This window comes from Carcharodon carcharias, chromosome 21 (genome assembly GCF_017639515.1).
Source record: "Carcharodon carcharias isolate sCarCar2 chromosome 21, sCarCar2.pri, whole genome shotgun sequence".
NCBI classification, from domain to species: domain Eukaryota; kingdom Metazoa; phylum Chordata; class Chondrichthyes; order Lamniformes; family Lamnidae; genus Carcharodon; species Carcharodon carcharias.
The window spans coordinates 47,978,666-48,002,182 of NC_054487.1; the positions used below are offsets into that span (position 1 = coordinate 47,978,666).

The window sequence follows — 23,517 nt, forward strand, 5'->3', positions numbered from 1 at the left end:
TGAAGTAAAAATTACTTCACAAAATTGCTCTGTGGCCTATGAAATGTACATATACATATATCTGTTTTACTCCCAGATTTTTATCTACTCAGGACTTTCAACTTACCACTTACTTTCTTTATAAGCAGACCTATTTATTAAAAAGATGGTCCAAATATCTAGCCATTGCTTAGCATGAAAAACAAAATACAGAAGCACTGCTCAACATTGAACTAGAAAAATAATACTTTCTCTTGCTCCTTCTAATACCATTCAGCCATAGTAATTAGATGCTGTAAGTTATTTTGAGTCACATTGATGATCCATAGAGTCATGACTTATATGCACCTAACAGCTTTTTTAGCCCATCACTTCCCAGCAACAAAGCTGCTTTTGTCATCAATCGCAGCAATAAAACTGCTGCAAGGCTGAGAGTAAAATATCTGAAGCTGAATGGTGGTACCCCATTGGTCACGCACAGCTGTACAAACCAAATTGCTTCACCAGAAGTAGTTCAGCCCTTTATACCTTAACGATTTTATTACCAAGTGAAATCAACTGGTTGAAAAGAAATAATTATGTTATCGTACGTCTTAAAGTCTATTTCTGTCTGATTGTGTCTTTCTTGTCTTTCTATTTGCTAAGTGTGTTTTATGCCATGCCCTGACTAAATACCATGAAATTTCTGTTCAGGTTGGCCTTGTATTGAACAATTATTTAGCAAGATGGTCAATAGGCTGCAAACAGAATGTTGCCAGTTGTATGCTTATTGTGTATCTTTGAAAAACAAAATTAATTTATTTTAAAGGTGCCTCTGAGTTATTGCTGTTGGCTCGACGAACTGACTTAAGGCGGATATCTTTGGACACTCCTGATTTTACAGATGTCATCTTACAGCTGGATGATATCCGCCATGCAATTGCAATAGATTATGATCCTGTGGAAGGATATATATACTGGACTGATGATGAAGTACATGCAATAAGGCGTGCTTACTTGGATGGCTCAGGAAGTCAGTTTGTTGTGACCTCCCAAATCAACCATCCTGATGGCATTGCTGTAGATTGGGTAGCAAGGAACCTTTACTGGACAGATACTGGCACTGACCGTATTGAAGTAACTAGGCTGAATGGTACGATGCGCAAGATTCTAATTTCTGAGGACCTGGATGAACCAAGAGCAATTGTGCTTGATCCAATGTCTGGGTAAGAACATATCTAAAATTTCTTGCATGTTCTAGGGAAAATCTTTTTGCTGAAGTCCACTTGTTGTTGATTTCCTGCATTAAATTCATTTGTGTTCTTGAGTTTTAAAAGGTTGTCTTGATGGAGGGGGAAAAATATTCTAACATTAAAGAAACAATTGTATTTTACATTGTAAGGACTTCATAAAATTTAATGGTACTCTGCTGTGAACTTTTACTATGGAAAATAGCATTGAAATTCTCAAGGTTTATTTCATGTACCTTCACAAGTTGGAGAGAAAGAAATTCTCTGCATTAGCTTTCAACCATAGGCCCCTCTTAGTTGTCGATACTGTGTTAAATGTGTTTGAAGTCAGAATATGTTTTGTAGCGAGTATCGTGTAACAATATTTTGCTCCCTCTCCCCTTTTGAAATTCAAGGATGATAAGTCATGGTAGTGAGGACGTTGTTTATTTTTGTTTTAAATACAAGCAGCCAATGCCACATTTGTATCTTTATTTCTTCCAATCAGGTACATGTACTGGACAGACTGGGGTGAGATTCCAAAGATAGAACGTGCTACTTTAGATGGATCAGACAGAGTTATCCTTGTTAACACTTCATTGGGTTGGCCAAATGGTTTAGCCCTGGACTACAAGGAAAGAAAGATGTACTGGGGAGATGCTAAAACTGATAAGATAGAGGTTTGTATGTAACTTGAGTTAAAATATTAACCCATAATTTTTGTATGTAGACTTTCATATAGATTTATATGTTTGTTAAACATGCCAGTTGAAATGGTTTAAAACTTTTGGATGTATATAAGGATGGATATTTTTTGTTTTTTCTCATGTATATCAGTTTTCACTGCTGTGCAGTCAGATTAAGTCATTTTAAGGTATTCAATTCTGTTTCCTTGTAACTAGCCCAGCCGCTATGGATAAGTAAATGTGGAGGACAATGCCATCTTATCTCTTTTTTCTTTAAAGCTCTGTTCTATACACACCCCAACCCACCGTGCTCTCTGTACTTCACATTAACTTTATCCACTGGAATAGGCATTATGCCAAATAATAATGTCTAAAGTTAAATTTATTTAAAAAAAATAACAGTTGAAATTTTCCTACTTCATAACCAAGTCCTCCACATAATTTTAAAAGCTATTTAAATTTATTGTTTAAACCTTCTGTAGTATTAGTGAGCTTCTATATCTTAATAACAAGAACAGAAAAGTTGCATTTATGGTAATGATACATTAAAGTTGGAATGATAGAAATAGCTCCACCCTACAATTTCAAAAAAATTAATTTATAGATGTCACAAGTGAGTTTATTTAAAAGCAAATAAAATAGCCTTGGTTTGGCCATTGCACATGTAATAGAATCATAAAATGGTTACAATACAAAAGGAGGCCATTCAGCCCTCTAGTACCATTCAGTCCTGTCTCGTCGTATGGCATTCAAATAGGTTCTCCCTTTTATACTTTAGTAGATGAGCTGTTCCATATTAACTGTGTACATGCCCGAATAGCTAGAGGCCACAGATTTCAGCTTGGGGAAATTTCACAAGTCTACTGTAGTGATAAAATGGCATTTTTTCTCACATTGGTGCAATAAGAATATGCCAGTGTCCTCAAGTGATCACTTTAACTTGACAGACCCACAGATGACCAGAGACATTACTTTGAACATAATAATGGCAATGAATGTGTGTATGACTAGGAATTCAAAATGATTGAAATCTTTTTTTTAATAAGCTAGCTGTGTCTCTGATGGAGATGTGTTTTGCTTTCGGGTGTAGAAAGAAGAAACTCAGCACTGTTTTAGTTTTCAAAACTTGTCAATTTCTGTTGGAATTATGTTCAAAGTAAGTTTGTTTAGAAGGGTTTCTTACATTTGGTGGAACAAAATCTTCCTGGAATAGCACCAATGTTAAAAGCATTTTGACCGAGTATCTTTAGTTTTTGAGAAAAATATGCCTACAGCCAACAGCTTAAAGATCAAACTTTGTGTTTAAGAATTCAACAGTTATATCCAGCTCTCTTTAAGTGGGTGAAGGATTATTGAGATGTGTGGGAGCAGGTGGGGGTTGGGGAGGGTGGATGGGTTGGGTGGTTTTTAGCTATGACAAAGCTTCACTCATTCAAGTTTGGTTCATTGGTAAGATGCTGATTAAAAACTTACAATAGGATTTGATCCCATTGCTCACTTTCTCTACATTTTCACATCCATTTACTCTGCTTATTTTTTTTTAACCAAAATCTTAATTTGTATAAATTGCATACAGCATACTCCTGTAATTAATGCAAAAAACATTTAAAGTATCTATAAAGGAATCCTAAAACCTTTTGAAACCTCACTTTTCTGTTCTTCATTTTCTCCAAAACCTTTGTTGCAATATATTCCTATACCAAAAGGTTTACACAGACTGTAGATAATTCAGTTGTCCTCTGCCCCCTTTGTATTATTATCATAATATCAACAATATGGTAACTAAATTGATGTGGTAACAATAGTTGACCTGAAATTAGTTTCCTGTCACCACCCTCTCCCAAACATAATGTCAAATATGTTTTTCAAAACAAAATGCTCTCCCTGTTTAACAAAACTTCATCTTGTACCCAAAAAAAAAAACTAGCTTTTATCATGGCCAAATTTGCACTACCACTGAGATCTGAAAGAATTATCTAGGCTCCTTGTCCTGTTTTCCCACCTCCATTTTTTCCTTCCTGTGTTCAAACACTTAACCTCAGCCATTCTGTCAGTAGAAGCCAGAAGCAAATCAGCATTTTACCATTCTGCAGACAGCTTATTAGAGGGCTGAAATATTGTGCTGCTAATGGCAATTAAAAAAAAACATTTAAAGCACCTCTTGTGCTAAACAATATATAGTAGATTTAGATCCCTGAACAGATTGTTAAGACTTTATTTTGGCAGAGCGAGAGAATTTTGCATCTAAAATCATCAGCCAGTTGAAGGTAGAGCAACTGCAAGCTGGCATTTATGTATACACCAGTTACTTTCAGACTGTTTTTCAAAAATAAACTATGCACTTTTCTGTGAATGCAGATTTCCCCTATCTTTGACCTTTGGATTGCTTAGTAACCAATTCTGTGATGGTGTGCAGATGCAGTCTGTTTACATCAGCAGAGACACATTTATTAAGAAGCATGGCATTGGAGGTGGCTGCTGTAGTACTTGGGCCCTGAGGAGATAATAAGCAGCAGCAGGGGTTAATGGAAATCAGCAGGAGGTGCAGCAGGATGCTTTTGTTCCCAGTTTATCTGGCAATGTACAGTGGGCAAAGCAGCCTGCAACTTGGCAGTCTGGTTTGTCATTATTCACAGTTGGTTGCTGCTGGTAAACTACGATACGATTGCGGCTGCTGACATCTTTCGTCTAGCATGAAAGCTTCGTTTTTTTACATCTAAATATATTTAGATGCATATGCCATAAGCAATGTTTTAAATACTTGAAATTGAAATAGGTGTAATTTCTCCAATATTCTTTCAAAAACATTAAGTGATGATGCCTCCTATAAAGTACAACTAGATAATGCTGTTAATCTCCGGTTATAAGCATGCATGAAGCCAAAACCTTGAACAGTGTCAAACTGATTTCCATAAAATGTAGTTGGGCTGGTTTGAAACTAAATTGGTGTATGCAAGATTTTCTGTTGGATGTAATTATTGGAAAAATAAGTTTACAACTGGTTAGATTTCTGGATTGTACCCAGCCAGAGTTAGACATTGTATTTTCAAAGTATTTTTGAGGCTATGATAATCTCTCAAATTAACATTGTATTAAAGTTGCAGATTTCTGCTTTATGCAATTTACAGAGTAAATTACCAGTATTCTATGGTTCTTCAAAATTGCCCCTTTAGAATTTTCAAATGTTTGAAATTTCCTTAAATAAGGCAACCCAGTGGTATGGTGCATTGATGTACCTAATGTATTGTCAGAATAGTGAGGTAAATTCACATCTGTAGTTTCTTATACAAAAAAAAAACTGATGGCTCATGCAGGTTGGAGCTCGGTTACTCCTCAAAAGAATATGCGAGGTGAGTCAGCCTGGGTTCTGTCATCTGCCCCCGTAGAGTCTGATTTCAACTGCCAAACAGGCATTGGCAGGTTGTCTCACCATTCTTTCTTCCCCAAAGAATGCCACATGACACAAGAAAGTTTAATATGGGGTTGCTATAGGGAGGATGCAGAATGAAATAACATTAAGTATCTCTCTGAAATAATTGTTAATCAGATTTTTAATGTTGCATTTGTAAAGGTTAATTTAGGTGCTCCCACATTCTAGTATTGTGAAAAGCAGTGCTACAATGTTGTGTTTTGATCCCTGGATTCCACAAACTTATATTTGCATAGATTGCCCAAGAATTGCTTGCACTCTTGACCAGGAAACTTGTATTCAAATACATGTCTTGCTTTTACTTTTACACTGAGACGTTTTAATTCCATCAGCTGTGGTTATGGGAGGCCCAGGTGCCTGAGGAGGAAGACAGGAAAAATCAGTTTTGATGGAGATTTTTTTAAAACAGTACTCTAGTATGGCTTCCGAGAGCTGAGGAAAATATGGAATTGATAGGAGAATGGGAAAGTAAACCGACTTTGGAAGAGTTTTCTGGGAGGGAGTGGTGGATGGGGTGGCAATAATAGAAAACATTTTATTTTTTTCAGAGGAGTTCAACCTTGAATAGATAATCCCCAGTTTGGTAGTGTTGAGCATTTTGTTAACTGGTGTTCAGGTTTACGTGAAAATGGCTCCTCCTGTACTCAGGAAATGAACTTGTGACTCTCAGCAAAATGATTAAGTTGTGGTAACCTGGGGTGAGATTGTGATTGTAAAGCCTTAATCCTCCTTGTGTTAATTCTCTGCTGCTGTTGTGTAGCTTCTACTTAATGTCCTACCTGTGGAGCAGGATCACCAGCATATTTTGGGTTTTAAGCTTCTTCTAGGAAAAGTGTAGAGGGAGAGTGTGAAGGAAAAGGATTAAAAGTGCCTTTTTTTCCTTTCAGTTAGTGGTTTTACACTGTCATCCATCTTGAATCATCAGCTTACTAAGAACTGTTGTAGACATTTGCCGGCCTGGTGTAATTGGATTTCTTTCAGTAAAACAAAGCCATTTGTGTAGTCTGAGGTTGCAGCCTTTTTGTATTCAGTGAGGTACTGAGCAGGTTCACACAGTAATTTGCCTGATAAAGAGCTGCGCACAAAGTCAGAGAGAAACAGAGGGTTTTTTCCCTTGTTTGTTGGCGAATCATTTGTGTTAGATGGGAACCGAGAATCAGTATCCAGAGAATGCTTCGTTTTACATCCTAATCCTGAAATTGAGGCTGCCTTTTCCTCTGATGACAGACTACAAAGTCCAGCTAAAAAGAAGGTTGTTTTTAGCTGTCTAGACTGGGTAAAATTCTATCGGTGAGTGGCAGCTTGCACTGCCTACTGTGGGGAATAATGAAACACAAGGCTTCCATTTAGTCAAGCAGAGAAGATTCAAAGGTTGTAACCTTGACTTTAGTGAATACTGAGTTGAATACAAATTGATTTGGGGAGGAGGTTTACAGCTCAGGCAGTTGAAGGGCTGTTCGATATTGTGTGTTGGCAGTGTGTAACTCGATTTGACATATTTTTAAGATGGCCAAATTCCCAGAGGGGTTATGGGGCAGTGGTGGAGGTGGAGTGAGAGAGATCTCTTCAACAATTGTTTTTGACTTACAGGGTGAACTATGAATTAAAAGGCAAAATCGAAGAAGTGGTTATCTCTTTAAATGATTGCATCCACTTCAATTCAATTCATTAAAACAAGAGTTTGGGAAATATGATATAAATCTGCACTTTTAATTCATTAGGTTATTTTTATAATTGATCAACAGGTTGAATATTAGAGTGCACTCTTGTTTTTGAAATCTTTTAAATAAATTATTTTCTCCTCTTCCTTTCCACTTTCTCCTGGCAACGTTGATTTGATTTGACTTGGGTTCAGATCCATTTCCATTTTTAATAACCTCTACTCCTAAATGGTTATATTTCATATTCCACCATAAATAATGAGTGTCAGGCAAGTACTTCTACCTGGGTAGCATCACTGTTGAGTCACATCTTGCCTTCATTTTCAGCAGATGTCGCTGGTTAGAAATGAGTGAAGACCCTGACTGTCTTAGCTGTTTTCTAGCCCTTTTCTCAGTGCTACACTTCTGGTTTTAAAACTGTTTTTACTTTTTAAAAGACTGGCCCACATGATCTGAGCCAAGCATGAATGATAGCCATAGGTTGTAATCCAGCATCACAATAAGCGCAAGGTATTTTGTTAAAATGACACAGGTGTGGCATCCATGTCTCGCATCAGTACCAAGATGTTTGCATTCCAATTGCTCGAGATAAATGCTAAGGTAGTGGCTCTATTATATCACTACTGTTAATTGATGTATGATCGTTGTGCATACCAGACTTTAAAATAGGCTGCAACATGCTCAGAAATGAGACTTCAGCCCACTGTAGTTTGATCATGTGGTGTGTAAGTGGGTTATTAAAGTTGAGTATCCTACTCTGTGGTTCAAGGTTACTGCGTTTGTTACTAATCTGGTGAGTTGAGAAGTTAAGTTAGACAAAATTTGTATCAGGAGCTTTGAGATTAGTCTTTACCTACCTCTCACTGCATAATTAATAGTGGGGAAAATCTGGTCTGGTTGCATGAGTGATTTGTGTCCAATTATGCTGACATGTTATCTTAGAAATGTTGTGCGTTGAGATTTATTAGTGGGGCTTGATTCATTTTAAAGCGTTAAGACATTTTGGGAGAGGGAATGCACATAAAAAGCAGTCCATTTACTTCCATCAGAATCAATTTACGTGTAAGAGGAAAAGTTAATTTATCGTTATGATTTGATGAGTGCATGTTGATTTTGAATTACATATCAGATTGTATAGCATCTGTATTTATGAAATTATATAAAATTACCATTGTGCATCCTCACTCTAGGTACCTTTGACGTTTCTTACACTTTCAGTATTGTGATAAATGCTCTAATTAATGTCTCTTATACGTTTATGTTGGAATCTATTCCTAACTCTGGCTTATTTGGTAAATGGGCTGCTTAAAGTGGAATGGCTCTGTGGTAATCTCAGCTGGGTTCAAAGGGGTACGACAAATTGCCTCAGTACATTTTGTTATCTCCAGATTCCACCACACTTTTGGCTGGCCTCTCAATTTCTGCCCTTTCAACTTTAGGTCATCCAAAACTCTGGTGCCCATGTCCTCTTAATTTTAAAATTCTCATCCCTCTTTTCAAATCCCTCTAATTTTCCTCTCCCTATCTCTGTACGGTAGTCTCCTCCAGCCCTATAGCTTAAGATATGTGTTCCTCTACTTCTGGCCTCGAGTGACCCCAATTTTAATCAGAGGGGAAAAGTACTTCATTCACAAAAAATACTCAGATCATGATGCTGGAAGGAGTGGTCACTTGCCACATCTATAGATACAGGACCAGCTTTCAATATATATAAATAATATCCAGCACCCTTACTATCACAGTACTGTCCAACAGCTGGTCATGGAAGAGCAAGACATTTATACTAATGGATATCCAGCAGCCAGATCCCATCTGCTTGGCTACCACCAAGAACCCCCATGCGCCCCCCGCCTACCGGAAAATTTCAATCGGGCGCGCTGACGTCGGGAGTTCCGCCCGAAGTCGTTGCGCGTAATTTTACACGTTGGTGAGTGGGCCCCACCGACGCGTATAATCCTGCCCTAGGTTCAGTGGCAAATCCTTTAACTATTTTAGCCCGGCATACCTTCCCTAACCCTATGCAATTTGCTATTTTCTACCCAACTTCAAAAACGTCTTGAAATTCTATCACTTTGACCATTCTTTTCTTTACCTCACTTCTCCTCATTCTGCTGTAACTGCTCAGGGTTCATCTAGACCTCTGTGAACTAACTTGGATGTTTTGCCTTCTTAAAAGCACTATATAAAATGTCAGTTTTACTAAGTGTACAAAATATTTCCAACCTCTCTTGGGTCCAAACTTTTCATCTCACTGTGAGAAGAGATGCGACTTAATTCTGTACTTCACTGGTGGGATTAGGAACCCAGTGTGGGGAATTAGTGGAACCATTTCATTGATTTCAGAAGTACTGAATTTCTGATGATTATCTTTCGCATTGCTTTGTGCTTTATTTCAACTACAAGCTAGGTACCTCAAAAATGTTTTTTTTTAATTCTCAGTACATATGAACATTCAAATTAAGAGTAGGGGTAGGCCACTTGGCCCTTTGAATCTGCTCTGCCATTCCGTAAGATCATGGTTGACCCAATTTCAACCACAACACCACATTCCACCTACCCCGATAGCCTTTCACCTCCTTGCTTATCAAGAATCTATCTATCTCTGCCATAAAAATATTCAAGGACTCTGCTTCCACTGCCATTTGAGGAACAGAGTTCCAAAGACTCAAGACCCTCAGAGAGAGAAAAATTCACCTCATCTCTATCTTAAATGGGCAACCCCTTATTTTTAAACAGTAGCCCCGGTACTAGATTCTCCCACAAGAAGAAACACCTTCTCCATATCAACCCTGTCAAGACCCCTCAGGATCTTGTATATTTCAATCAAGCTGCTCCTTACTCTTCTAAACTCCAGTAGATACAAGCCTAGCCTGTCCAACCTTTCCTCATAAACTAACCCATCCATTCCAGGTAGTAGCCTAGCAAGCCTTTTCTGAACTGCTCCCAAAGCACTTACATCCTCCCTTAAATGAGGAGATTAATATTGTACATAGTACTCCAGATGTGGTCTTGCCAATGCCGTGTATAACTGAAGAGTAACCTCCCTACTTTAATATTCAATTCCCCTCACTATCAGTTATATAATTACTTGCTGTATCTGCATACTAGCCTTTTGCGATTCATGCTCAAGGACACCAGATCCCTCTGTATCTCAAAGCTCTGCAATCTCTCACTATAATATGCTTTTTTATTTTTCTTGTCAAAATGGACAATTTCACATTTTCCCACATTATATTCCAGTTGCCAGGTCTTTGCCAACTCACTTAATCTATCTATATCCATTTGTAGCCTCCTTCTGACCGCTCCACATCTTACTATCCTACCTATCTTTATGTCATCAGCAAACTCACCCCCTGACTCCCCAAAACCTGTCCAAGTCAGAGTGTGATGGAATACTCCCCACTTGCCTGGATGAGTGCAGCTCCAATAACACTCAAGAAGCTTGACACCATCCAGGACAAAGCAGCCGCAAACATTCACTCCCTTCACCACTGACACACACTGGCAGCAGTATGTACCATCTATAAGATATACTGCAGGAGCTCACCAGGCCTCCATTGACAGCACCTTCCAAACCCACAACCACTACTGTCTAGAAAGACAAAGGCAGCAGACACGTGGGAACACCACTACTTGAAAGTTCCCCTGCAAGCCACTCACCATCATGACTTGGAGATATATTGTCGTTCCTTAATTGTTGCTGGGTCAAAATCCTGGAATTCCCTTCCTAACAGCACTGTAGGTGTACCTATACCACACGGACTGCAGCGGTTCAAGAAGATAGCTCACCACCACCCTCTGGAGGGCAATTAGGCATAGACCACAAATGTTGGTCTAGCCAGCGATGCCCACATCCTATGAATGAATAAAAAAATAATTTAGCAACCATACCTTCGGCCCCTTCATCCAAGTAATTTATATGGATTGTAAAAAGATGAGGCCCCAGCACTGATCCCTGTGGCACACCACTCGTTACATCTTGCCCACCAGAAAAATACCAATTTATGCCTACCCTCTGTTTCCTGTTAGGTAACCAATCTTCTATCCATGCCAATATGTTACCCCCTACACCATGAGCTTTTATTTTTCACAATCATCTTTGATATGGCATCTAATCAAATGCCTTTTGGGAATCTAAATACAGTACATCCACTGGTCCCCCATCATCCACAGCACATGTTTCTTCTTCGAATAACTCCAATAAATTGGTTAAACATGATTCCCCTTTCGAAAAACCATGTTGACTTTGCCTGATTACCCTGAATTTTTCCAAGTGTCCTGCTATAACCTCTTTAATAATAGCTTCTAGCATTTTCCTTATGACGGATATTAAGCTAACTGGCCTGTAGTTTCCTGCTTTCTGTCTTCCTCCCCTTTTGAATAAAGGGCTTACGTTTGCTATTTTCCAATCTAATGGAACCTTCCCCGAATCTAGGGAATTTTGGAAAATTAAAACCAACACATCAACTATCTCACTAGCCACTTCTTTTAAGACCCTAGGATGAAATCTGTCGGAATGAGAGGACTTGTCAGCCTGCAGCTCCAACAATTTTCTCAGTACCACTTCCCTGGTGATTGTAATGTTCCTGCATTTCTCCCTCCCTTCCATTTCCTGATTTACAGCTATTTCTGGGATGTTACTTATATTCTCTATAGTGAATACTGATGCAAAATACCTGATCAATTCATCTGCCACCTCCTTATTTTCCATTAGTAATTCCCAGTTCACTTTCTGTAGACTAATGCTCACTTTGTTAACTCCTTTTTTTTTTAAATAACTATAGAAATGCTTACTATCTTCATACTTCTATCTATCTTTTTCTCATACTCTAATTTTTCCTTTGTTATCAATCTTTTGGTCATCAGTAGTATCTAAAGAAAGATAAAGTTGGAGTGAAGGTGAAAGAAAATTTACAAACACAAAGTCAGTTAAAGGGGCAAAAACAGGCATTACCACAATCTGTTAGGATTTAGGATGCTGGCAGATTTTGAGTATGGTGAGTGGTGCAATGTTGGATGAATTATGTTTTTTATATCCTGTCCAATCTTCTGACCTGCCAATCATCTTTGCCCAGTTATATGCTTTTTCTTTAAACTTGATACTAACTACAACTTTTGTAGTTAACCGTGGATGGTGGGTCCTCCTCTTGGAAGTTTTTTTTCTTTCTTGTTGGAATGTATCTATTCTGTGTATTCTTTAATTTCACCTTAATGTCTGCCACGGAATCTCTATTGATCTATCTGTTAACCTAATTTAACCGTTTCTTTTAGTTAGCTCTTTTTTCAAGACCTCATAATTGCCCTTATTTAAGTTTAAAATACTAGTCTTAGACCTATTCTTCTTTCCCCCAAACTGAATATAAAATTCAATCATATTTTGGTCGCTGCTACCCAGAGGTGTCTTCACTTTGAGGTTATTAATTAATTCTATCTTGTTGCACAATACTAGGTCTAGTATAGCCTGCACTCTGGTTGGTATCTGAACATGCTGTTCTAAGAAACTATCCAGAAAACATTCAATGAATTCCTCATTTAGGCTATGTTTGCCCATCTGATTTTTCCCGTCTATATGTAGATTAAAGTCCCCCATGAATATCGCTGTACCTTTCTGACAAGCTCCCATTATTTCTTCCTTTATTCCCATCTTACCGCATGGTCTCTGTTAAGGGGCTGTGCACCACTCCTACAAGTGACTTCTTGCCTTTATCTTTTCTCATCTCTACCCAAACTGCTTCTCCACTCTGGTCTCCTGAATTTAGGTCATCCCACTCTGTTGTGCTAATATCATCATTAAGTAACAGAGCCACCCTTCCACTTCTTCCAAACTTCCTGTCCTTCCTTCCTGCTATGAAGGATACTTCAACATTCATGTCATCCTGCAACCATGTCTCTGTAATGGCTATCAGATCGTACCTACTTATTTTTATTTACGCTAGCAGTTCATCTGTTTTATTTTGAACGCTGCGTGCATTTAGATAGCCTTTAGTTTTGTCCTTTTATTATTTTTGCAACTTCTAGCCTTATCTGCTGATTTACTCTTCAATTTGTACTCCCTGTACTCTGTCCCTTTCTGTCATGGCCTGTTTTATCATTTCCCATATTAATACCTTTCTCTCTTGCCTTGTCTCTACTCTGATTTACCACATCTTCCTAAATTTGATCCCTTACCCCCACTATTTAGCTTCAAACCCTCCCCACTTCCCTAGTTATGTGGCTGGCTAGAACAGCAGTTCCAGCATGGTTCAGTGTAGACTGTCCCAATGGTACAGCCCCCACTTTCCCCAGTACTGGTGCCAGTGCCCCATGAACCAGAACCCGCTAAGTCATCCAACATTGCACCACTCTCCACTCCCAAAATCTGCCAGTATCCCAAATCCTAACAGATTGTTGAAATGCCGGTTTTTGCCCCTTTAACTGACTTTGTGTTTGTAAATTTTCTTTCACCTTCACTCCAACTTTATCTTTCTTTAGATACTACTGATTCATACAGCTGCTGTTTTCTTCAGGCTCTCAATTAAACATTGATCAGGTTATGTGTAGCAGAATAGTAATGTGCAGTGATTATTGGAATACATTTACTGCTTGATTCAGTTTTTCGGTAATGATGTGTAGCTCATCTGGACAGGCATGTTTGGTGTTAAGAATTGTACTCGCATTGCCCTTACTGGTGTAATTATTATCTGCCTAATGAGTGATTTTAATTTTATAATTTTAATTTTATCATAACACCAAGTTGCTCCACATATGTGCGATTCACAAAAGTCAGTAAGCGTATTGTAAGTAAATTTAAATTAAAGTAATTCCAAACTTGCATTTTGGTTGAGGTTAAATGGATGGATTCATATTCCATTGTTGATTGAGCTCAGTCCCTGGTATGATCACTATTTTTCTTGGAAAATTAAATTGATCTTATCATAAAGTTGTTTTCGTTTCTTAAAATAGATATGGTGAATTTGCTTTTATTTTTATGTCTTAACTTGTTCCTGCTTTATTCCTGTATTTTGGTGGCATGTATACTTAAAATTAGACATTTAAAATTGCTGTCAGAAACTTGCTGAGAAAAGGTTGAAGCACAGCAACTGCCATTGCTAATGCGGTGGTAAGAGTTTTATATTTGTTGTGTCTGCATCATGTTTGCAGTGTAGCCGAAGTATGTCTAGTAAGGTGGTGGTTGTGGTATAGTTACAGCTGTTTGCTGTTGTAGACAATTTTCTTGCTGTGGTTTAAGTGTTTGATAGCCTTAGAATGTGAAATCTATACCACAGTGTGGTTTGCACAGGAAAAAAAATACTGGATGGTGGAGGTCTTTAAAAATGACGATGAAAGCTGACATGAATTGTAAATTTGTTTTTGGGAGGGCAGATGTCAACCTTGTGTTGCAACCTTTTTGTCAAAATGAACCAGCCCTTTTTCTTTGTAATACACGCTGGGAAGGCACTGGAGCAAAAGCTTTGTATTTCCTAAGTGCAGTCTCGGCGCAGATAAAATAGCACTGTTCTAAACTCAAAGATGAATGATTAGCTTTTTTTAAAAATTGTGTTACTTTATTCAATTTCCAGAGAGAAAGTAATTACGAAAGGGATTGAAAAGCTCCCTTGGAACTAAAATTAAGCTTGATTAAACCTGACTTTAGCTGCCTTCAAATACAGTAGCTGGCCATTAAATTGTGCTGTCAGAGTTTAACCATATAAAAATAACTTAAGTGAAAATGAGTGTGGCGTAGTTTTGTGTACTTCTTGCCTTACAAATTCCTCTTCCAAATGAAAAGTAACTCATATTGAATAAAGTACATTTTTGTAATGGGTTATTCAGAATTGTTTGGGTTTTGCTTCTTTTTTAAATAATATATGTAATTATACCTTTGTCTGCAAAACATCTAACCAAAGAAGAGTTAGTAATTACTGGGAACTATCGTGCAATAACCTATGAACACTGGTCATATAAAATTAGAGAATATGGAATGGAAAATGCACTTGTATATTTTGGCCCAAAAGTGGTTTGGATTTAAGTCTATTTTTGATCATAGGCAAAGTTCAAAGACTTGGATGGGAGAGTATTCCCTATTGATTGTATGCTTTGTGATTCACTCCTCTTGTCTCATTTTTTACAAGCCATTGAGTAAAAACTGACTATACGAATAATTTGAGTTGAACCTATATTTATTGGTTCAAGGGGAATTGTTTATATACTAGTGTGTTATACTATCATGCCATGGAGCTGTATAGGTTACTTTTCCATTAACTACAACATCTACTGCATTTATCTCAAATCAGCAGAAATGGTACCTGGAACTGGGTATGGTAGAAGGAAACAAACAGATTGGCTTAGTTTTAATTGAGGAATTATTTTAACATTAATTCATAATATGAATCTTACATCATGTGCTTCCACAATTCCAACATTTTTAACTGTTAAATTGGATTACAAGAATTGAGAGACCATAATGGTTTTGCTGTAAAAGCAGCCCAAGCCTTTGCTTTGTTCTGCTTTAAAGAAAATTGAAGAAAAAAATAATTTTATCCAGTAGTTTTTTGGAAATTCTTAACTTATTGTTCTTTAGGCAATACAGTTGTACATATGCCCAATGCACTGGTGTGTGTGGTGGTGAGGGTTGGGTTTGTGCCTGCCCCCTTTCCTGCACATTAAGTTAATGTTGGCTGTGATGCTGGGGAGACAAAAGATACAGGGCAAAGGTCAGGTGGTAGCCCACAGCGGTCAGGCACTGCAGTCTGAGAACAGATTATTTGCTTGGCCTAGGAGGGAACAGGATGGGATTTCACATTGGACAGGCAGTCAAAAATAAGGGAGAAATATATCTGCAAAGGAATTGTAAATTATTTTAGAAGTTTGAAATTGAGTTCATTTTAAACAAAAATATTTGCTTTGTTTTCCTATCGCTAAATTAAGTGCTGTAGCAGCCATTTGTCAATTTTTGATTACCAGCGATCCAGCATGCATGAATTCAGATCAGGAGAAGGCCATTCAGCCCTTCGAGTCTGCTCCACCATTCAATAAATTTATGGCTGATCTCGTTGTGGTCTCAACTCCACTTTGCCAACTGCCCTCCTGCCGCTCCCATAACCCTTGACTCCCTTGTCTATCAAAAATCTTTCAAATTTAGTACCTAGACTATTATTGTTTAGTTAATACTCATTGAATCGTGTGAAAAACATTTTAAGATACACACTGAGTTCAATGGGGGTGACGGGCATTAAACTGGTTACCCATTTGTTCATGATTCAAAAGTATTTTCATAGCTTTGTATGTGACATTTATTTTGCTTTGGAAATGTTGATTTGTGATTGATTTGGTCCAAAATTAATATAAATATTGCATTGTTCATTGAATGATTCCCAATACTGTGAACGAATGAGAGGAGCACGGCAACCATATGCATATGGTTTGTCTTTACCAGCAGCTGCATGTCACTAAGTATGGAAAGGGCATATTGTTATGTATCAAAACTTATGTATTTTTGTGTGCATGTGTGTTTAAGAACTTTGACATGCAAGATTTTCAGTGCTGATTTTACTTTAGATTGTATCCTTGTAAATTAAGTGAACTAAGACATCCCCTGTTTGTAAGACAGTTTTTATTTTGGGGGCTGGGAGGAATTTATGGCACTCGTCAAAGTAACGCATGCAACTAACTATTTTTCTATTCAGCTATTCCAAGATCAGATACAATATAGTCAAATATAGTGCTCCCATCTTGTGACTTTATCCCAACAGCAAGAGAAAACAGCAAGTCCCCATTGTAAGCCCTTCCGCTTTTAAATTCAGTCAGTTTGTAGAGTCCACGTTTGCATTTAACATCTGGAGTTCTGTTTTAAATTTGTTTGCCATTTGATCTGACATGGGACCTTGAGATCCGATCAGTGCCATTTTGGAGCAGCCTCTCCTGTTTCCTGCTCCTCCTGTTCACTGCTGACCTTTCCTCTCATCGACCTTACCCCGCGTCACCTCTCCAGTTTGCGGCTTACTTCTGCAACCCTGCAAGCTGCGCTTCCTGCCTCTCGCTACTCATCTCACGAGCCCTTGCAACAGCAAGGGTTTGGCAAGAGGGAGGTTCAGCAAGAGGAAGGAACTAGTGGGGGGTTGGCAGGGTGGTGAGCCGGAGGGTCAGGGAACAGGAGGGATGGAGAGCTGGAGAGGTGCCGAGACAGGGAGAAGGGGAGGCAACTAGAAAAAGTTAGCGCGTTTCTTTTATGTTTTAAAATTTATTTTATTCTAAGAGTTATTTCATTTACAAATATAGGAATTTAGCAATGTAAAGTATTTCAGCTTACAGGGTATAATATTTTAATGTTCTTTTTCTGATGAGTGAGGTCCTGCAGAGCCTAACTACAGCTTTTACATTGATTACATTGGGGAAACCTGATTCGCTTAACGTTATTTCATTTAAAGTTGCACTTTTCAGGAATGTAGCTACAATGTTAAGCAAGGACTTAGTGTGTGTGAGAGAGAGAGACACTAACCAAGGGGGACTGGTTGTCAACACGGCAGCTGCTTCTGCTTAATTCTAACTGGTTACAGCTCTAGATGTGTGCCTGCCGATTGGTTTTAATTGAACCAACTGAAATGTAACTGGTCCCACTAAATTACCACTTGTTCTATAGTATTAATTTTTCACATCAGCCATTCCTGCTTACCAGTGACATAGCCAATTCTGTGTCATTTTGAGCTGATCTGTGATCAGTTTTGTGTTGTGGTCTTGTACACACTAAGAACTAGGGTACGGTGTGAATTTATATTTCATACAGAAATGTAGCCAGTAGAGAAATATCTCTTATTCCATCAGTTAAGTTAGAACTATGAAAGTTAAAGGAACAGAAAGAGGTCATTTAGCTTATTGTGTCAATCCCAAATGGTCCAGAGCAATTTAAAACAAAATTCCATGAACTGCATTCTCCTCAGCTCTGTATCCTTTTCTGCTAATTTCCCCTTAAAAGATGCAATGGTTTCTGCCTAGCCATTCTGCCAAAGCGTCCCAAGCTTCAGCAATCCTGTGTGAATATATTTCACTAAACTTTATCCTTGCTCACTTAATCTAAAGTTGACAAATCCTTGCCTGTAAGAAATTGTGTTTTTCTATTGTTTATATCAAAATTCTTCATGACTTTGAAACCCTTTTTTAAATCTCCTCCTTGCTTTCTCTACTCTAGCAGAAATAATTCTCTCCCTATAACTATACATTCTCATCCTGGGCAATACTACATTGCATAGGCTCTGTGGTTTTCATGCCCCTTCTATAATTGGATATCCAAAATTGCACACACTTTTAACTGTGGTCTAACCAATGTTTTGTGTAAATTTATCATTACTCCTGTATTTATTTGTAAAACCAGAATTCTATTAGCTTTTTCTTTGCCTTTGTTTACCAATACCACCAATTTCAAACAGATATGTAATGAACCCCTTGGTCATGCACCTTTTGGTATTTTTTAAGTGTACGTTCCCATTCCTCATTGTCTGTTCTCTGAATGCCTTGCCTCACTTTATCTATATTAAATTGCAGCTACCCATTCCACTCGCCTGACTACATATTTCTAAAGTATTTTACTCATCAACTCACTGATTTCCAAACCCTTGTACTTCCACACCTTGAACAAAGTTTGAGATTGTGTTTCCTCTAACCAAGTCCAAATCATCTGCATGTATGATGAAAAAATATGGACTCATTACTGACCCTTTGACTACACCATTTTCAACATCCATTTATCCTAAGTCTCTCCTCTCTGTCTAGCAACTTTATTTGTGCTGTGATGTTTTATCCTCTTAAATTATACAGTTACAAAGTCAGGTTTTCTATAGATATTCAAGAGAAAAACAGCAGCCTTGCAGGCATCTGAAGGTCATGGTACAGCATAAAACCTGTCAGATAAAGAGCAAAAGGTGGATAGAAAGAACATGGGAAATTCCAACAACTCAGACACCAACATGTGCAGTTTCTTCAGCACTGTCAAGACAATCTATGGTCAAAGCAGTCAAGGGCCCACCTGCTGAGAGCCAAGCATTGAGGGGAACTCATTAAGGACAAGGAGGCAGTCAATGCTCGCTGGAGAAAACATTTTGAAGAATTCCTCAACCGAGATTCTGTCTTCAGCTTGAATATCCTCAGTACCCTGTCAAGCTCAGTCTCGATGCTACTTGGTCCAGAAGGAAGTTGAAAATGCCATTCAATAGCTGAAAAATAATAAGGCCTGTGGAGAATGCAAAGATGGAATCACTGCCACAATTCTAAAACACTCCTGGCATGGCTGCACAAACTCATGTGTCCCTCATCTGGGAACAGAAGTGTATGCTGGGGGATCAAAGGGACTCTGTGATCATGACTATATTCAAGAAGGGAGACAAATCTGATTCTCTACAGAGAAGTCTCCCTGGTGCCTGCCACAGGGAAGATTATTGCAAGTGTCCTCCTCGATTGCCTCCTCCCAGTGTCTGAAGAGCTCCTTCCAGAATTGCCATGCAATTTTCATTCATCAAGAGGCACCACAGACAGGATCTCCACTGTGTGACAAATCCAAGAAAAATGCAAGAAACAGCACCAACTGTTGTACGTGGACTTTTTTTGACCGCACTAAAGGCTTAGATTTTGTCAACCACAGTCATGGAGCTTCAGTATGCAAATGAAGCTTGTGTGTACACTCACTTAGAAACTGAGCTCCGGTTCATTGACGACTCCTCCAAAGCAAATGAGAAAATGGGCCTTTCACTAAATTCCTGGAAACTGTACAGGTTGTCCTCAAAAGCTAGCACTTTTTTTGGTACTTTTTGCTTAGAATACTTGTTGAAATCTATGATCAAGCCTTTTCTGTGGAGAAATAGCCAAATAATTCTAAACCGTTACACTTTTATGTCTAACTTTTCTTACACACTTGTACCAATGACCTTCTGAAGATCCATATACACCTACATAAACTGCATTCCCTTTACCTATCCAATTAGTCGCTTCTTTAAAAGAAAACTCAAATTTACCATACATGACCAGACTTTTGACAAATCTAGGCTGATCTTTGACTACTGCTTACTATTTGGTCTATAATTATTGATTCGAAGAAACTACTTGCAACTGATAGTATACTAACTGGTTGATAGCTCGTTTAACATCCTCTCCCTCCTTGAACAAGAGGGCTGTGCCAGCTATATGGTACAATGATACACTGGTAGCTTTTGCTAACTTTTTTTTCTTATTTCTTTAAATTGCCTAAACCGCTCACCATCAGGACTTATCTACCTTGAGTCCTGTTCATTTATTCAAAGCTAAATCTTTTTGTACGGTTACCTATCATAATTATTCCATATCCTTCCATTCTAATTTCTACTTTGACATATAAAATCTGATTCTCAGTGCCCCAAGACCATGGATCCAGCCATCCTGTTTGAGCCCTGTAGCCATAGGTTAACTTTCCTAATCTTCCTCTCCTTAAACTGTCTTGCAGCTTACAGTGGAAGCAATAGAGATTGCCACCCTTGAGGTTTTGTTTTACAATCTAATTCCTAACTCATTAAACACCCTCTGTAAGATATCAAGTATCCTTCTATCCAATGTGGAGGAAAGATTCACTGCCTTTCCAGAATTTTGACCATTCCTGGTAACAAATGGATAAAAGGGTGAAACTAAACTTGCAACACTTACCATTTGTGTTTGAAAACCTTCCCTAATAGTCTTGTTCACTTTATAATTATGTACATTATTGTTGAATGTACATTTTGTCTTTTTTGTGCAAAATAGGTAATGAACTGTGATGGCACTGGTAGGCGGGTCCTTGTTGAGGATAAATTACCCCACATCTTTGGTTTTACTCTTTTGGGAAATTACATTTACTGGACAGACTGGCAGCGCCGTAGCATTGAACGTGTTGACAAAACATCTGCTGAGCGACAGATAATCATTGACCAGCTGCCTGATTTAATGGGTCTGAAGGCCACAAACGTTCATCAGATCTTGGGTAAGTAAAGACCCTGATGGCTAACCCTGCATTTTTATTAAGGATGTTTGGTGACTTGAGAAAGGTAATATAAAGAAAGAAAAACTGTTATTGTTCATTTTAACCTTAAGGCTAATCCAAGGGGCAATTTTCTAGATAAGAATCCAGTTTAATTCAAAATGCTCCTTGAAAAGAATTGCATTTGTTCTTTTTGGATCTTCTACAAACTCTGCTGCTTCTGTTGCTGTATTTGTAGGATAGGTCTTGGGCAGTTGTGAAAAATACTATCAGATATGTATTAAAAGTTTAATGACTGAGGAAAACTGCAGGGAATTATGTCAGAAAATTGTGACTATGCTAGTAATGAAATTTGTTATTGCTAAATATTTATTGGGAATCTCTATTGTACCTGAATCAATATCTTTTTGCGGATTAAACTAGGTTGAGTTTAATATGTTTTCAGGTACCAACCCATGTGCAGAAGATAATGGTGGATGCAGTCACCTGTGCCTTTACAGACCTCAGGGTGTGCGATGTGCCTGTCCAATAGGCTTGGAGCTCATCAGGGACATGAAAACCTGCATAGTACCAGAAGCTTTCCTCCTTTTCTCTCGGAGAGCAGACATCAGAAGGATTTCACTCGAAACGAACAATAACAATGTGGCTATTCCACTGACTGGGGTAAAGGAAGCCTCTGCTCTAGATTTCGATGTGACTGACAACAGGATTTACTGGACGGATATTAGCCTGAAGGTACGAAAAGCCTTACTGCTGTTGCTTCTCTGGTATCTGTGTCTCTCTGAGCTGCCAGGGCTAATGGGCTCCCGCAGGATGCTGCTGGAATAGTAATTGCAGCCTCAGTATAAAAATAACCTGTACTTCTAACACATCGGGAAAGAAAACCATGAGCCTGGGTAACACAATTGAATATTTGTGTATTTTTTTAAATAACAGTTATTACTATAATTCAAACAATAAGGGGAAAAGAAAAATACCCTTTTGTTTAAATATTTCAATTTATTTATAATGCAACGTATTACATGCAGTTTTCAGTAATGAAAAAATGTGACATTAAAGACCATGGATTGAGTGATTTATTTAGGTTACCTTAAAGATATATATTTCTTTAATTAGTGTGGCCAGTTTGAAGGGTGGATGTGAACCTGATTATAGTGCTGATATAAAGTTGACACAATTTATTTAAGCATATTTTAACCCTTTGGTGACTGATCAATTCAGACTGAAAATAAAAATAATTCTGAAGATAGGAAGACAACATCAGGTTCACATCCACCCTTCAAACTGGCCACACTAGTAAGAGAAATATATATCTTTAAGGTAACCTAAATAAATCACTCAATCCATGGTCTTTAATGTCACATTTTTTCATTACTGAAAACTGCATGTAATACATTGCATTATAAATAAATAAGTGTTACATTGTATATTTTCCTTAATACATAGAAGTAGACTTTTTTTTCTAAAAGTCAAAAGTATGCGTTTACAGATGAAAGTAACTTTGAGGGAGAAAGTAAATTTGATATGATTGTCATTCCCACACTTATAAATACCAAGAAACAGCCAAGATGAACAGCGCCTCACTGTCTTTCAGATCTTGAATATATTTAAACAAATATATTTTATACCTCTGTTCTACTTTACAGACCATTAGCAGGGCTTTCATGAACGGGAGTTCTCTGGAGCATGTTGTAGAATTTGGGCTTGATTACCCTGAAGGAATGGCAGTGGATTGGTTGGGAAAGAACTTGTACTGGGCTGATACAGGAACCAATCGAATTGAAGTTGCAAGGCTGGATGGACAACATAGACAAGTACTGGTGTGGAAGGACCTGGACAGCCCCAGAGCTTTGGCACTGGATCCTGCTGAAGGGTAAGTCAGCAAAACTGTAAAGTGGCATTTTTCTGGCCTTTAAATAAAATTGAGTTTTCTTGAAAATGCCCAAAAATCACTTCATTACTGTCGATGATCAGCCTTTCCCAAAATGCTTTTGTCTAAAGCATTATCTTTAGCATAGATTTGTTATCTGGAAATTGAACTCAAAGTGATAAGATAGACTTTATATAACCACTGCTTTTTTTATATTTGACCTCTTCAGTAATGCACACTGACTGGTAAATGCAATGAAGTTTTCACACATTCCTAGTGACGAGAGCACATGATACACAAAGTTACCATGTACAGCAATGATTCTAAAACCTTTCTGGTGGAAGGCTGCCTTGCCAAATTGATTAGTGATCAGGAACCCTGCATCTATACTATAAATACTGTTGATATAAAAAGTGCTGCATGTAAAGGGTATTTTCAACAAAACAAGATACATACGGGTATCAGTGAGATGAGTGTACCTGCTTCTCACTGCAAAGTCTGCCTTGCCTTGGTGTGATGTTTGACACTGATACCAGTAAATAATTCTACATAAGCTAATGTTTCTTGTTTTTTTCAGGAAAGGTGGATAGAATTGCAGAATGTGGTTTCCTCAAAACACACACAAAAATCTCATCTAATTAAAAATAGAACTTGATTTACTCCACCTGGTAAAGCTTTGGCCCTGGAGAGCACTGGGAGACAGGCTGAAGGGTGGTCTGAGACTAGTTTGAC

General features: G+C 38.0%; 1 protein-coding gene across 2 annotated transcripts in view; it reads left to right on the forward strand.

Annotated features, from left to right (window-relative positions):
* The window catches only part of lrp6 (low density lipoprotein receptor-related protein 6), a 186,789-nt gene that overhangs the window by 144,771 nt on the left and 18,501 nt on the right, over positions 1 to 23,517 (forward strand). For both annotated transcript variants that reach the window (XM_041215904.1, XM_041215905.1), the window contains exons 6-10: positions 788 to 1,184; positions 1,696 to 1,867; positions 20,702 to 20,918; positions 21,361 to 21,650; positions 22,562 to 22,788. In XM_041215904.1, coding sequence (XP_041071838.1) covers positions 788 to 1,184; positions 1,696 to 1,867; positions 20,702 to 20,918; positions 21,361 to 21,650; positions 22,562 to 22,788 — 1,303 coding nt within the window. The remainder of the gene's footprint in view (positions 1 to 787; positions 1,185 to 1,695; positions 1,868 to 20,701; positions 20,919 to 21,360; positions 21,651 to 22,561; positions 22,789 to 23,517) is intronic.